This window comes from Cetorhinus maximus, chromosome X, assembly GCF_964194155.1.
Source record: "Cetorhinus maximus chromosome X, sCetMax3.hap1.1, whole genome shotgun sequence".
In the NCBI taxonomy this organism is placed as follows: domain Eukaryota; kingdom Metazoa; phylum Chordata; class Chondrichthyes; order Lamniformes; family Cetorhinidae; genus Cetorhinus; species Cetorhinus maximus.
Genome location: NC_135917.1, coordinates 9728889 through 9746083, shown reverse-complemented (window position 1 = coordinate 9746083; position 17195 = coordinate 9728889). Strand labels below are relative to the sequence as shown.

The window sequence follows — 17195 nt, the reverse complement described above, 5'->3', positions numbered from 1 at the left end:
CTAAGAAAGTCATTAATAAATCCAATAGAATTCAGGAGAAATTTCTTTTCCCAGAGAGTGGTTAGAATGCAGAATGCACCACAACGAGTAGTTGAGTTGGCTAGTATAGATGTTTTTAAATGGAGGCTAGATAAACTCATGAGGGAGAAAACAACAGAAGGTATTGCAGATAGAGTTAGATGAGGTTCATGTGGAGCACAAAAGCCAACATAGATCAGTTGGGCCGAATGGCCTGCTTCTGTGCTGTAATTTCTATATAATCTAACAATCACTGATCTGAAAGAAGGTTGGGAAATTCCTCCCATCAGTTAACCAGGGCAGAGGTGACTCTCCAGCTCACAGTCATGTACGTGTGTTTTTCTCTTTATCTCTCCTCATTTGGGATTTCCATTTTCAGCTTTCATGCTACATCTGATCCTTTGTAGGCTATTTCTAACTCCTCATGTGTACTAAAAGGTGTATTAAGTCATATTTTTGTTTAATTTCCTCTGGTGAAATTCAGTAAGGCTGTTTTATTCATTCAGAAGTTAACTCAGGCAACTATTTTTTGTGTGTTCCACTTGCAAAACACTGAGTAGGGCCTTAAGTTCTTTGAACATTGCTGACTTCTGATCTCATTGCAACCATGCGGAGTTAGGCAGAGACAAGGGACTTTCATTTCCTCTACACAAGCAGCAGCAGTGTTGACACACGAGGCCCACAGCTCCCAAATTTCAAAATTGATTTCAGCCAGATTACAGGACAGCCTTGAAAATCGGCCTCACCTCACCACCGACTGCATTTTTGGAAAGAGCTGAGAAGGCTTACGTGGCACTTGGAAGGAATTTAAGTCAAGACGAAAGATTAAAAGAACATTTGAACTGGCTTCTTCTGATAAAAGCAAGGCTTCAAGGTAACCTGATTAAACTTGTTGGGACTATGGAGCAAATAAGCAGCACTGATGCTGGCTAAATGTTCACTGTGGTAGAGGCTTCAACTCCCTCAGGATCATTAAAATGGGAAAGGAACAAGAAAGGGTGTCTGGTAGTATCTTCTTACTCAAAGGGCAACTAGAGTATTTGGTTACTAGGGAACAACACTGAACTAGACATGACGAAATGAGCACGGGAAGCAATTAGGTGCCTTTGTGGAGAGGGAAGGAATTGAAGGATATGGAGAGAATGTGGGTTGATCTGCCAGAAAAGAACTGGACTCGTTCAACATTTACTTTGTTTCCCATTCCCCTGATTATAAGTGCTTATAACAGGTTTCAGGAGTGATGCCGGCTGCTTTTGGCAAACCGAGTACATTATTTCCGACTTTAATTCCCTTTTGAAAACCGAGGACTTTGCACATTGGTTCCGAGAACAGATCAAAGTCACGAAGGTTCCCTGGAATCGCCAAGGCTGATTGAATACCTGCTGGCCTGGAGGGAACACTGCTGGGATGGGGGAGTGAAAATCAGGCTTAGCAACTTGCTCTGTCATTCCAAGGCCATTTATATCAGTTGCTATTTTAACAGGCTACATTTCAGCAATGCAAAGGATGCCCGATCCTCAGCAAGGGGCGGCCTAACTTAAGTGGCAAATTTGTGGCCTATTAATGTCAACTGGATGTGGGCACCATTTTAACAGTGGGCAACTAAGGGCCATTCAGTCCTGTACTTACCAGCAAAAGTCAGCAGTATTGTAGCCAGAACAGGCGCGGTACCTTTAGCTTCCTTGTCCAGGAGAACATCTCTGCGCTAAACTTCCTGCACTCCCATCCCAACTATCTGTGGAAATGCTGCCCCTTCCCCACCCTGCCCCTGCATTTTTATCTCTGAATTTTTTAAAAAATTCATTTACAAGATATGGCTGGGCCAGCATCTATTGCCCACCCCTAACTGCTCTTGAGAAGGTGGTGGTGAGCTGCCTTCTTGAACCGCTGGTGAGGAGTGTAGCTTTACCTGGTAATGGTGGAGCAAGGGGTGGTGGGGGAGGGGTTGGTGGCATCGGTGTTGAAGGAAGGCTTTGGATTGGTTCCAGACCCATGGCAGATCGAGACAGCATGGAAAGATCTCCATCAGGACAATCGCCGATGGAGCCGCTTTGCACATCCGTCAGCTGCTTTTCCAGGTGAAACTGCCGTTGCAAAGCCTCCTCTTTCTCCTTGATCATCTTCCGCAATGTGTGCACCTGGCTACTGGCATCCTTGTACGTTTCCTGCAAGGGCACAAAGGTGGCATGGGTTGCAGTCAAATAGTGCTTGACGTTCAGTTACGTTGCTCTCCAACGAGCTTAAATTGTTTCAAACACACAACAGGGAGTGGGCTACTCCTTCAACCAGGTGGGCAGGATGGCCTAAGCAAGCCACCAGGCCTACAACAATCATCAAAGCCGCTGTGCCGTGGAGCTTCCAGCATGGCTTCAAAGAAACCGCAACCAGGAGGCCAAAAGCTCTGTACTGTGAAGCAGTAGCATCCTCAACCTTGACTCTGGTCAAGGTTATTTTAAGGCCACTAAAACCATCTTCAATATTTGACTGATTTCTGAGTACAAGAGAATTGCATCCAAGTTAATCCGGCAAAAAGGTCTCGATTCGGGGTCCAGATTTTCCTGGGGCCAGCATCATAGTCTAAAGTAGATTTACAGCACAGGGATGCATAAAAGGCTCAAGAGAAAGTGGAAATTACGGAGTTAAGCGACTTACACCATTAATCAGGCTACTCCATACTTTACTGACACTTTTGCGCAATTCCTTTATCACCCCCATTGAAAACAGTTAAAGTTATCACTGATCTGTCCCCTCCTTAAAGTGGACAGCAGTTGCCACTCTGGACAAGCTTGCTTTCATTTTAAATTAAATTGAGATTTCAATAGGCATTGACAATGCACCATTCCCTACCTGAAGACCTTACCTTTATCGTTTCCAGTTCATTATCCCGGTGTAGTAGCTGCTTTTCCAGTTCGGCTACCCTCATCATATTTTCATTCTCCAGGTCCTGAAGCCTCTCCGATAACTGTCGGGGGGGAAAGAAGGACAGTTTCAAGTTTGAGTCATGTGAAACAAAGCACTTTTGTCTTTCCAGATAGTTCAGGAGGTTACATTCGTAGCAAAGGATCCGGGTTCGGAATGGCTAGTGTTGTGGGACTGCTGGAAGTACCATTCTTCCTGAAAATCAGATCACAACATCTCTAAAACAGAGCTGCCAGATCTAATTAGCCACCATGCCTCAAATAAAATGTGACCTCAATGTAACTCAGTCTTCCTAGGAGCCATTTTGCCTCCAAATCAGAATGTTACAAAATCAAATTACAGCTGAAGATTGTAGATGTAGATGTGGAGAGCAGTCTAACCAAAACTAACATCCCAGGGATAGTCAAGGTACTGATTTTTCAGTAAGGCTGTGTCATGTCCCAATATGTTATGAACTTTCAGTCAATACATCCAAAATATGGACACACACGGACTATTAAAATGGCTGCTGTGAATCATGTGACCTTTGGCATTTTGATCTTCAGGCAGTCCCAAGTCTAATGTGAATACAAAATTAAATATAGGCATTCACAGCCATCTGGGGAATTCACACATGCCTTTGTTTAAGGATGAATCGACACAAAAGAACTATAGAATTCCAGCCAACCTAACTCTGTTTCACCCTGGACTAAAGAGGACATCAAAACTCAATGCGTGTAAGGTGAATATGAATGAATCATATCAACCTTCCATTATATTATGTTAATTTCCCTTATTCAAACTAGATTGGGCAAATCTCAAGGTGTCAAATGAAAGCACAGGATTATTGGAACCAACATACACACCACCTTTTGTTTGGAAAAAGGACTTTCCAACTTGTGGAAGTCACACGATGAGAGAACAATTTTGTTGTCTGCTTTTACAACAGGCAACAAGCTGCTTGCAGACAGAGTTCCACCAAAATCCATCAAACTCGCTGCAAGTCAGCGAGCAGCCAAGGTAATAAACAGCAATATCTTGAAAGTAGGAGATTCAAACAGAGAGAGAAGGACTCCCCAACCCGTTAGTTCACCCGAGAGCCGACCTCCTAGAAATTTGACTCTAAGAAACCTCACAGCCTGCTGAGACTCCTTGGCTTTACCAGGCCTTCGCTTCAACTTTAAAGCATCAGGGGCATGCCATGAAAGAGGCTGAGATTATTATAAACTATAACAGTATATTACTTTCAACTGTATCTAACTTTTGTGTGTACGAGAGTGTGAGAGAGACGAGCGAGTGAAACATTGCAAAATTTCGGGGTAAGCGTGTGATAGTAAATAACCTCTATTTTTAAACTCACAAAAATCTTCCTGCTGGATTATTTTAATTGGAACACCTACTCTGAGAGTAAGAAAACACACTCCTCTCACATAAGCATACTGATCATGGGCAGTGAAAGGAAATACATGCATTCTGTCTATGACATATGAAACTATCTTTAGCTGCCATATTGGATGTGTCACCAGCCAGAGAGATTTCTTGCTGCGAGAAACAAGAGCTATCCCAATATTTTCTCCAGAACTTTTTGTAGCAACCATTTTCATTATTCGGTCCAAACATAAGTAATGGCAGCTCCTGAAGTTCACAGGCCCTTCCCCCACTCTTTACCGATCTGCAGCCCCTAGTGGCAAACCCCCAATACTGCAACAGTGCAGGGACCTGTTCAGCTTGAGATGGCACGCTCTGCTATTGTCAACAGCCAGCCCTTCACATAAAAAGGGGAGAGAAGCCCAATTTCACAGATCATGTACTCACATGCGACAAGTGCTCTTCCAGTTCGTCCACTTTCTCCAAGGCTGCATTCTTGGTCTCGGCATCCTCGAGTAGGCCTCCCACATCGAAGACGTTGTCCAGGTAGGCCTGGATCTGAACCTGGAGTTTGTCACTTTCCGTGTGCTTGGATTTCTGAAGAGAAAGTAAATTATTGTAACCATTACCGGGGAGGTGGTGGGGGAGCTCTAAGAACAGAATTGTGTCATTCAACCCCCTGGCTTTAAAATCACACTGTGTTTGCGCAAAACAAGCACGGAAAATAAGCGTGACAGGGCCATTGAGGTAGTTTGGAATTTGAGGAGTGTCGATTAACGATACTGGCAATTCACTGCACAGATTTAAATGGCTTTGAAGTTGTCACTGCACTGGGTCATGAAGTCATTTTCTACCCAAGAAATTCGGGTCATTTTTTGTGTCGCTACACACACACAATTGTCAATCATGCCTTAAATATGACTGCAAATCCACGCTCTATCACTGGGAGAAACTTGTCAGAATATTGACCACACCTTTAGAAAGGCTCTCTTCCCTCCCAAGAGGATTCAATAGATATCAGGGATTGAACTCAGATCGTTCATATTTACCAATGAGTCCTTGTATAGAGACGGATGGCAAAAATGATGGCAAACTGTCAGGATTTGATCTTTAATTCTCTCTTTGTTTCTGCACTCACTGTACAATTTGGTTCCTCTGGTCAATGTTTTAAGAAAAGCATGTGGGTGTTTGATATAACATCCGGACAGGTGCAACTGTTCGAGAACACTTTCAAAGCAGCGTTACAAAATGCTAGACAGCGCTAAGGGGCAGCACTAATGTTGGGAGTGAGTGAGCCATGGCATTTTGACAATCAAATCTAGCTGGCTCACCACTACTAAGAGCTTTTGAATGCGTGGGTTTAGGTTGAAAAGGGGTATTGTAAGGCTGGAGTTCAAGATCAATTTTCATGGGGGAAAGGTAGCATAGTGGTAATGTCACTGGACTAGTAATCCAGGGGCCTGAACTAATGCTTCGGAGAAACAAGTTCAAATCCCACTGGAGTAAGCGAAATTCAATATATTAATAAAATGCTAGTTTTATTATCAATGATCATGATTGTTGTAAAAACCCATCCGGTTCACTGAAGTCCTTTAGGGAAGGAAATCTGCCGTCCTTACCTGGTCTGGTGACTCCAGACCCACAGCAATGTGGTTCACTCTTAACTGCCCTCTGAAATGAAACATCTCACTACCTGCTCAAGGACAATTAGGGATGAGCAATAAATACTAGTCTATCCAGCAATGCCCACATCCCAAGAATTAATTAAAAGAAAACTTAAGTGTGCGAGGGGCCCTTCAACTGGCTTGGAATCTGTGTTAACTAGCACCATAATTATCGAGACTGCTTTTCACGAGGGCGAGTGACAATTCTCACACCCACCTCCAGGAATTCGTCAAGGCCCAGCTTAGTGAACTCAAACTGCAAGTGGACCCGGAAATTCATGTCCTCCACAGAATGGACCACGATGTTGATGAACTGCATACACGCCACCTAGCAAAAACCAAAGACAAAGAGAAGCAGCTTAGAGACATCATCAGAGTATCTACACCAGAACAGTTGGCTTCAGAGCCAAGACAAAATAAGTCCTAAGTTCTGATGACCTCTGATGCACTGTCGAAAAGGAGATGGAAGCAGATTCAATAGTAACACTCGATGGAGAATTAGATAAACACTTGAAAGGGAACCGTTTGCAGGGCAGGGGAGTGAGACCAATTGAATTTCTCTTTCAAAGAGCTGGCACAGGCATGATAGGCCAACTGGCTTCCTTCTGTGCTGATCATTCTATGATTCAATCGACAGATTTGTAAATTGAGTGCCAATGGTTTATAAACCTCAAGGCCTAACTCTTTGTCTAAGCTTTTGATCAGCCCTCCTAATTTCTCCCTTCTTAGCTCGACCGCCATTTTCTTTACATCTCTGTGAAGTGGCTTGGAATAGTTTGTTACACTACAGGTGCTGTATCTAAGTTTCTGAGTCTTTGAATATTTTTAAGGCAGAGCTCGATAGATTCTTGGATCAGTGGATGCGGAGTTGAGGTTACAATCAGATCAGCCATGATCTTCCTGAATGGCGGAGCAGGCTCGAGGGGCCGAAGGCCTCCTCCTGCTCCTGATTCGTATGTTCGTAAGTGTAAGTGGTTCAACTCCATTAATGTCTTAAACTAACCTAGCACCCTACGAGAAGCTCTGAAATTCCCTCTCTAAACATCTCCAACTCTCTCTCCTCTTTTAAGAAGCTCCTTAAAACTTCTCTCTTTGACCAGGCTTTGCCTAACATCTCATTACATGGCTCAGTGTCAAACTTTGTCTGATAACCACTCCTGTGAAAAGCCTTGGGGTGTTTCACTACAATAAAGGTGCTACATAAATGCAAGGAAATCTTTTTCCAAAATTTAATTTGAATTTCTGGTTTTGTTCTCCTGGTCTGACTGACTGTAAGCCATTATTCTGGTTTCACTTTCTCCAATACGCCAATGAGGTTTCTCCCGGTCTTAACCTTCTTCCCACTGGACTGTACAGATTAAGGACACAGTGATCTGAATGGTCTCTTTCTATGCTGTAATCATTCTATGACAAGTTTGTCTCGTCGTTCATCCACCTCATTCCCTTCACACTTTTGCATGAAACCCAGTGACCTGTTGCTGGAAATAAGTGAGGCCTTTGGACCCAAAAGCACCCTTACTGCCTTCCTCAAAATATTTCCAATGCTACCAGTCTTCCAAAGGTGGTTTCGTGAGCGCCCAGCTCCATGTGCACATCAGTTCCTAGAAGAGGTGGGAAAGCAGTGCCAGAGGCCTGGGGAATGCCACTTTTCAGAGCTACAATCAGCAGCGGTGAGCCTCGCCTGCCCGCTGTGTGAACGTGGGCATTGCGAGCATCTTGCACGGATTCCACAGGGCAATTCTGCCAAGCCTACGCGACTGCCATGGACCCACGCTAGTGGTAAATGTGGGGCAGGCAATCAGTGGGGTAGCATTATTGATGGGCCCACGCTCCCATCGAGTGTGAGCGTGCTCAGCCTTACGCCCTTTCCTCTTGTACCCCGACTGCCAACGAGGAGGTCTCGCTGACCCTTACCATGAAATCAATGTTGCTGTCTTCATTTCGAAAATACTCCATCAGGTTTTCAAAGCGATGCGTTTCTTTGCACACCTTAAAGGATTAGAAGAGTTACACCTTTCATTACTGTTTGCAAGAAAGTAAAACAATCTTACTGACTCATACCTGCGCAGGGGCCAATGAATTAATATCTGACTTGTGGGAGGCAAAACCAATAATATCAGCTCCAATTAATACTATGTGGCTGAGGAACTTCATGCAAAGAAACAAAAGCAATCAGTAGAGGTCTCTCCCCTCTGAACTCAGAGGAACTGATCTTCAGAGCTCTATGGACCTTTATTACACCATTCAGGCTCCACACACACATCCCTGGTGACATATTTTCATTTCCCACCTTAGAGGGAAAACCCAACTGGTGGCCAACCAGTTCACGAGCAGCAGTGTGTACCATCTACAAGATGCACTGCAGAAACTCACCAAGGCTCCTTCAACAGCACCTTCCAAACCCACCACCTCTACCACCTTGAAGGACAAGGGCAGCAGACGCATGGGAACACCACCACCTGGAAGGTCCCCCTCCAAGCCACTCACCATCCTGACTTGGAAATATATCGCTGTTCCTTCACTGGAGCTCCCTCCCTAACAGCACTGTGGGTGTACTTACACCACATGGACTGCAGCGGTTCAAGAAGGCAGCTCACCACCAACTTCTCAAGGGGCAATTAGGGATGGCCTTGCCAGCGACGTCCACATCCCACAAACGATTAGAAAAATACATAGCCCACCCTCTCAGGCCACCATTGTGAGCTTCACGCTTGGATGCATCTTTCTTCATTGTTGGCAAAGTCCGTGGCCAGAATTGAGACTTCCCTATTATGGACTTGAAGACAACTGTGCATGTGCCAGCTTCCAATGCTCAGAAATCCAGCAGCTCTCGCATATCACAGAGCTACTGCCCCCAGGTGCCAATCCCACATTGTGAAAAGGTGAGGTCTGCCCGAGTCAAGCAGGGATTCATTCCCACCGGATTGAAGGACAGGCTTCCTCCATCACACAGTTAATCACTGTGACCGCAGACAGCAGCAAGGGCCTTGGGAAAGAGTGAATCTCTGACAGATGACGCGAGAAACACCACTGGTGAGCAGCAGCTGTGAACAAATACCCAGCTCTCAATATCCCACCCTCTCTTCCGAAGTCAGATAAGCAGCAATTGCGATGAAGTTAGAGCGCAGAGATAGCTCTTTATTGCCGCACTCATATGCACACACAGGAAAGTCACCGTGAGGGTGTTGAATATTCCCTACAATCAGGACGGAACCAAAAAGCTCTGCTACCTCTTTGAAGTGGTCGAACGCAGAAAGGATGATTTCATGTCCTCCCCTCACAAGACACACAGCTGCTAATAGCTCCAATACCAGGGCTTTGGTTCTGTAAAATAAAGAGGATAGTGATTCACTGTTGGGGTCACAGGAATTACCGGATGTAAAAAGACCACAGCCCATCTAGTTCACCTTCTACCATTCTGGGAGTCATTTGATATTAGTTGTTAACTAATAATAGTAATCGATCTCCATCAATTAAACTACAAAGACCCGGACATGAGGCAAGGAAAACTTCAGTGGTAGAGAACTTCAGGAAGCACAGGTCCAAAGTCACATGTTCCTCCTGAACATGTCGCACTCAGAATCGTAGCATGGTTACAGCACAGGAGGAGGCCATTCAAGCCTGCCATGGCTGTGCTGGCTTTCTGAAGGAACAAACCACCTAGTGCCACTACCCCCACCTTTTCCCTGTAACTCAGACTGTGTCCGAAAATGTTATTTTGTAATAGACAGCTAAAGGCAGAATCAGGATGGAGGATTTTACTGTTTGACAGAAGGAGATTACATTTTGTAAAGTGGGGGGAACCACAATTTTCTGAATGTGTGCCAGTGACCAGGGACTTCACCTCCTGCCAGTGCCCACATCAGAACATCAGGAGTGAGGTGCCCAGCACACAATCGGGAAATTACTGTCAGGCTTGCTCCTTCAAGCAGGATGGTTAGACCTAAGGTCCTCTTCATGACTAACCAACCACAAAGCTTTGATGACTCAACCAGAATTGCTGCAGTACAGAGTGGTTGCAGTCAACACATCCCTTGTGCCTCCAAGGGCACCAGTAGGGGCACTGTACTTTTATGGCAGGACTGGCTGAGCGGCCTCCTCCTGTCCATACACTCCAGTCCCTTACACCCAGCGTGAGTCGGCACCTTCCAAGGATGCCGAGAGAAACAGACAGCAAAAGAATTGACAAGTTTGCTTGAGGTGAAATGTCTTGCTGCTCGTCGGCTTTGGAGGAGCAAGCTCAACAACAGGAGGCGACGATGCTGGCTTCTTACCTGGGATTCTTGTTGTTCAAGCTCAGTGCGATTTCATTTACAGCATGTGGGTGCGACATGACTAAGTTGAAGCCATACTGGAGAAGAAAGTGGAGAAACAGAAGGGAGACATCAGCGCATCGTTAATTAAAACGGATCGCAGAAAAACCCTATTGTGTACATGGAGTGGAACTAGATGAAAGGCCTACATGTCTGTCACAATGATGTAAAGCATAGGTGAGGCACAAGCTCTAATGAAGTTGTCACACGGAAGTGGAATTTGCAATACCTGGTAGTTCATGACAGCCCGTAAACACATAATGCAGACGTGGACATCGTCCTTCTGGCTCACGAGTCGGGAATTCTTCAGGAGTTTCCTGTCGGGTAAAGTGTTGTAGCTGTGGAAGAAACTCAACGTTACTACGATCATCGCAGGACAGGCTGTATACCCACCGTAACAGAACAGCCAGTGCCAAGACCTGGACAGGTTGATGATCGAGGAACTGATGCCCATTCCTCCGGCATCCTAGATGGCTGGAGAAGCTGTATTAAAGGTATCCACACTTTAAAAAAAAGTTTGCCAACACTTGCTGTCACACATGGCCACTTGAGTGAGGCAAGCAATTAAGACTTGCAGTCATAGAGTATATTTAACATACACAGGAGTGTCATCAAACAAAATTTGACACCAATCCAGGCAGGGAAATATTAAGACAGAGGAACAAAAGCTAGGTCAAAGCGTGTCAAGGAAGAAAAGAAAGGTGGAGAGGCGAAGAAGTTTAGAGAGGAAATTCCAAAGCTTAGGGGTGTAGACAGCTGAAGACACAGCCATCAATGTTGAGGTGACGGAAATCAGAGATTTTAAGGAGGGCACCCAGAGCCTGTGGGGCAATAGCCCACAGGAAGAGAAGAGAAAAAAGGGAGGAATGAGCTTAAAACACATCCCTCATCACTTTCAAGTCACAAGCACAGCAAGAATACATCTAAAATAAAAGCCAAATACTGGAAATCTGAATAAAAACAGTAAATGCTGGAAAAACTCAGTGGGTCTGGCAGCATCCGTGGAGGGAGGAACAGAGTTAACGTTTCGAGCCCAATATGACTCTTCTTCAGAGCTCCGAAGATCAAGATCTCTTAACTCTGTTAAAATTATGGCTGATCTGACTGACTGCAGGGCTCTGAAGAGTCATACGGACTCAGAACGTTAACTCTGTTTCTCTCTCCACAGATGCTGCCAGGCCTGCTGAGTTTTTCCAACATTTTCTATTTCCGAATACAACATCCCTACATACTGATACATTACAAGAGTCATTTATTCAAGACAAATGCACATTTCTTAGTGGAGAAAGTCCAGGCCTATTGAAATAGGGTTGAGATCTCTTAAAAGCAGAATTTTAGCACAACTGGTTGAATGCAAATCAAATCAAGCAGTAAATAGGATTAGTTGACACAAACTAAATTAATGGGAATTGCCTCAGTTATTACATGGTTGGCAGGCTTCGATACAACTTGAGGCTTCATTTAACACATGTGAAAGTGAAGCCAGCATTCTGTGCTTCTGCATTCTAAAATTCTTCCCTTGTAAATCAGCGCTTATGTACAAAATGAAATAGAAGCTTGATCTTGAACCAAAGATGAACAACATTTCTTAGAAGTAAAAGCAACAATCGGAGACCCACAGAGCGAGTCTTTTCCTGTTCACCAGGGTTTTGTGGTTTTCCTGTGTCAGACACAGGTAAGTGCGCTGAAGGAAATGGAAACAGTCGGACATAAGGGCCTTCAAGTTGCAAAAGAGGCCGGAAGACGCTTCTTTCAACAAGAGTGCAACAGGTTGCTTCGAAGAGAAGTGACAAAAGCCCAACTGCAAACGAGAAAAAGGTGGTATTTGCAAGTCTCTGCAGAACAGAGGACTGATAATGGCCTGCAGTCATCTGCCTCAGCCTTCTTGCTTGGAGAAGACACTATGTTAAGTGTCAAAAACTTCTTAAGGCTTTCTGAGAGTAAAATCTGCTGCGCTGGCTAGACACAGTGCGAAGGGTCCCTTTTTGCAAGTCAGCAAACACTCTGCGGGAATGCACGAGCCAAACAGGGTTAGGTCATCGTATCAAAAATATACTTCAGAACCTGCAATGTCCCTTCCTGGGCTATTTTAATGAATGAACTAGCAACTGGATAAAACCACATAGCTCAGAGCACTTAAATGCTTGTTGATGAGTAAACAGCAGACATTACTTTAAGTAGGGCTGAGTGATCCACTCGAATACCTGACCTGCTTCTGGCCAATGTTTACAGTAGGGAACATCATTCTGTATCTAGTCTTTGCTTAATGGTTTGTTTTCCTCTCTCCACCCCAAAGAGAAGTCCCACAAACCCATTTAATCTTCAGCAAATACAATTCCTGGTCTCAGCTGATAATGGTTCTCCAGCTTTTTTAAAAAATAATTCTGGGATGTGGATATCACAGGCAAGGCTAGCATTTAATGCTCACCTCCAAATTGCTCTCAAGGTGGTGGTGGTGGGCCTATTCGTTGAACACCTGCAGTCATAAGAGCAGAAGATCATAAGAAATTGGAGCAGGAGTAGGCCATTCGGCCCCCTCAACCCTGCTCCACCATTCAATAAGATCATGGCTGATCTGACTGTGGCCTCAACTCCACCTGACTCTTAAGAATCTGTCCAACTCAGCCTTAAATGTATTCAACAACCCAACCTCCACAGCTCCCTGTGGAAGAGAATTTAAAAGATTAATGACCCTGAGAAGAAATTCCTCCTCATTGCCATCTTAAATGGGAGACCCTTTATTCCGAAACAGTGCCCCCTAATTCTAGATTCCCTTACAAGGGGAAACACCCTCTCAGCAACTGCCTTATCAAAATCTTAAAGATCATCTTTCATTCTTCCAAACTCCTAATGTCCGTGTGGTGTAGGTACTTTCACAGTGCTGTTAGGGAGCCCCAGGACGATGAAGAAACGGCAATACATGGCCAAGTCAGGATGGTGTGTGACTTGGAGGTGACTATGTTCTCATGTGTCTGCTCTCCATTGTCTTTCCAGGTGGCAGGGGTCACAGGTGCTCTAATGAAAACAGGCTGGAATTGAAGTCCCACAAATTGCTGGTGTTATTCTTAATGTTTTCTTCATTGAATGCTCTCCTCTTCATTGCTCTATCTAGCTTCAAGGCTCCGGGCCAGTTAATAACATTTGACAGCACTTGGTATCCCCGAAATCCATTAAGGTGTGTACTTCTACAGTGAAGGAGACCAAACTTAGAGGATGACATTGAAAAATAAGACCCAAGCACTGGCCATGTGGAGAAGAACGACTCTTGGTCTCTCAGTCAAAGGGCAGTGTGTTAATCCACCAATATGCTCCCTCGTTTTTAGATGCACTGCGGGTATGGCATGACCAAATGTTGGAAGGAAACCACAATGTAGAGAACAGGAAATCAAAATTTGTGGTGCATAAAACAGGCGGTCATAAGTAACCCACCCCTGTCGTCACATGGCTCTTAACATCACAAAAACCAATGTCACAAACATAAATTTCACAATGTCCCTTCTGGAACTGATACAGCCATTGGAGATTCACCCCCTTTTACCTAACAGTGGCTCATCTGGGAGTGAATACAATTCAGGAAGTCGGGGGAAAACAATCATTAAGTTGTACTTCCTAAGTGACTCGGAGCAGCGATTTTTAATGGACTTTGCCGTGGGCTCCCTCGATGTGATGCTAACGCCTTTGCAGGCCAACTCAAAGTAGCCAGGGACAGCAGTATATGACAGAACTTAAGGAGGTCTCACAGAAGCTCTGCATCTCACCTACTACACTGTATATATCTCCAATTATAAATCCAAGTTGTCACTGCTATTTATGTCATTTAAATTGAAGAGAGCCAGACCCTTCTTATTTTAAGCCAAGCGCAGATCACTGCTTGAGTTCAGGAAATGTATATAAATACACATTCTGACAAGCTATCTCAATGTCAAATAATGGATAGGATTGTAACAGATTTGGCAGGAACTCTGGTTCAACTCACATGGCCTTGCTTGCCATTTCAACTTGGCTTCCATGAGTGGATGGCGATGAATATTGACAGTGCTCGGAGAAGCATTTAAGGCCACAAGAGAGGGCTGGAGCTGGGCGAACAAGAAGGTGAGACAGACAGCAGCAGCCCCATGCTCCGATGAGTAGTTCACACAACCAGAGGCACTAAAATGAACAAGTGACAAAATCTATGGTCAGACCACCATTACCCACGTGCTGGGATAGAGGAGGGAACCTAATGGCTGAGTCAGGACTTTAAACTGGATGCATTCTGCAAAGAGTCAGCTGCTGAGAATTCTCACCTCCCCACAATTGACCCTATTGAGGTTATAATGCTCTTCTTCCTCTATTTATTCAATAGTTCTCCCACCAAGCGGAAACATCCGTTTCTGCTTGTTCCTGTCAGAGCCAGAGTGTTAGGCAGTGCAAATGCAATATGGGCTGTTCACCTCGACAGTTCCCCTCGCTCCTGTTCAACACCTTTCCCCCTCCCTGCCTCCCCCTCAAAGACACACCCTGGAGAGATTCACATCCCCCTTCCTCATGCGGCAGCACATCAGTGCAGTAAAAAGCCACGTTGCCAGGGAAACCAGAAGTAGAACGATTGCAAAAACACCATGGCGCCGAACCTGCAAGAGAGGGGGAAAAAGAAATCCTACAAATTAAACATGGAAACACTTGGAATTGTGGCTAACAAGACCCCCCAGTCTCAAAGTAACTGTGATGCAAGACTTCTAACTGATCCACTCGTTGTATCACGGGGGCCTCGTTCAGTGAAATGCAGCACTGGCACAGAACATCAGCAGCACAAATAGCAGGCAATAGGTAAGTTATCAGCACATCGTAAAGCCGAGACACCGGGGATGCAATGGTTTAACTCAAGGTCACTCCCGCCAGCTTTGTTGTGACAAGGTTGCAATGGGACCTCTCTGCTACTCTCATCTTCATAATGCACTGGCGTGGCACTGTCCCTTTAAATGATCTGTCAAACTGAAAGCAGAATGGCTTTAACAAATAACTTGGGGAGGTGATGAAATCTTTCCACATAAACCCTCATGTACTAAAACACTAATGCAGTCCAATTTGTCTTCAGGTTTGACAGATTTTATATAAACACATACCATACATATACCCATACACACACAAAAATATACATTAGAACCAGATTTAAAGGAACATTGCCACTTTTAATGAGCAAACTATTTTTTTATACATTGAAGCTTTTGCCAAATTGAAAGTGCAGGATGATGGAGAGTAGAGAGAGAGTTATTCTGCTGTAGTCTTGCTAACTGCAAGTATTTCATTAATGCCCCCATGCACTTTGAGTTCAAATTAGAGCTGCAGTCATTCTGTTTTGTTTAAAAAATTCGGTAACAAACAGTGATCGGAATGGGAATAATGACTTCTGTCTTGTGTTTAAGATTGCCAACTCTGCTGACTTCATTCCTGGAGGTTTCATCTCATGACCGCCTGAGCTAACTGACCTACACCCCCTACCCCTGGCTCTTGTCATTGGCTGTCCAACACGCCCATCCTCACAACACATCGTTTTGATGCATCTCTACTCTGACCCCGCAACACACAGGCCAGTGTTATTAATCTCAGTGGAACAGAAATGGGGTTGCCAACCCTCCAGGATTTGTCTAGAGTCTCCAGGACACTGCTGCAATGCAACCTGGGAGAAAAGGGGAACTTAAAACATGTGTGTTTTTTTTTTCAACAGTTTCTTTGAGCACTTCTGTCTATTATGTAAAAAAAGAGATAGGAAAAGGAGGCTGCTCAACTGATGTCAATAACCAAGCAAGTTGAGGGAAGAGTCTGTTGGCTTTCCAATCGGTGTGTGAAAGCTGCGTGCCATAAGGATGGATGCGTTGGGTAACCAATGGCAGCAGCATGGAGCCGGGGCAGTTTGAGGTGGAAAGCCACATGATGAAACCTCCAGGAATACATTTAACCAGAGTTGGCAACCTGAAACAGAAATCACCATTCTAACTCCCAAACACTATGTGGTGACTGTTGTTGGTAAGTTTAAGTGTGGCCAGCATTGTCAGTGATGATAGCCTGGTGCTCAGATAGCCTGTTGACAACTGTTCCCACATGAAAAACGGCTGAAGTCTTGAGGGACTTTCGAACTGTCCCCACCTTCGGGAGAGCAGGAAAGGGAACTGTGCCTACAAAAAGGGCCAACCTTGGTCCACCTGACATACATATGGAAGAAAAGGCCAAACAAAACAAGGACTTGGCACTGTGGAATTTATACATTTGGGACTGTACATTCTTTCATGTTTGAGGGAGAGCAGCATTTCCACTTCTCTCTGCATTTGGTCAGTTAGAACGTCTATTTTACTTCAGTGCAAAAAAAGCCCAGAATGCTGAAAAAAAGCTAGCTTTAATTTGTCACACACATCCCCGACTGTGAGAATTATGGGTGTACCCCCACTGAATGCACAGCTGCTGCACAAATGCCCATGTGTGCTCCAGATGTTTGGACTAAATCTTTCCTCCGTGCCAATCAGGAGCTATAAAAGGAGGGCCAAGGCAGGATTGTTGAATGCAGCAAAGATAACGAATGAAAGAAAAACCTGGATTCAAAGAGTGAACGTGAAAGAATTGCAGAGCTGTGATTGAGGCTAATTCCTTGCACAAGTCCCGAGTATTAAAAAAAACTGCAATTTGTGGGTGGCGCGCAAACGGTTGGACTGATTACAAGGGCTGGTCTCTTTTTTAAATCATTTTCAATTTTTGTCTCAAATTTAAGGGAGAGGATTTGTTTTCCTCCATTTAAACCACCCAGTGTACTATAAGGGTCTGGTATATACAGGGTTAATGGGGGACTGAGTACAGTACCACCCACACAGTGATGTAAGAAGGCACGTGACCCTGAGCTAGGGACAGTGTGGTGTTGGCCAGAGATGTGTTAAGACCGAGACATGGAGATAGCTCTTTGCCT

The 17195-nt window shown here is 44.7% G+C and overlaps 1 protein-coding gene across 5 annotated transcripts in view; it reads right to left on the bottom strand.

Annotated features, from left to right (window-relative positions):
- Positions 1–17195, bottom strand: part of fmnl3 (formin-like 3) — a 170684-nt gene that overhangs the window by 44899 nt on the left and 108590 nt on the right. For all 5 annotated transcript variants that reach the window (XR_013574129.1, XM_078534536.1, XM_078534535.1 and 2 more), the window contains 8 exons: positions 10491–10599; positions 10223–10299; positions 9179–9272; positions 7863–7937; positions 6166–6276; positions 4732–4881; positions 2879–2980; positions 1928–2183 (listed from right to left, as the gene is read on the bottom strand). Coding sequence is in view for 4 of the 5 variants with exons in the window: in XM_078534536.1 (XP_078390662.1) it covers positions 1928–2183; positions 2879–2980; positions 4732–4881; positions 6166–6276; positions 7863–7937; positions 9179–9272; positions 10223–10299; positions 10491–10599 (974 nt within the window). In the remaining variant the exon portion in view is untranslated. The remainder of the gene's footprint in view (positions 1–1927; positions 2184–2878; positions 2981–4731; positions 4882–6165; positions 6277–7862; positions 7938–9178; positions 9273–10222; positions 10300–10490; positions 10600–17195) is intronic.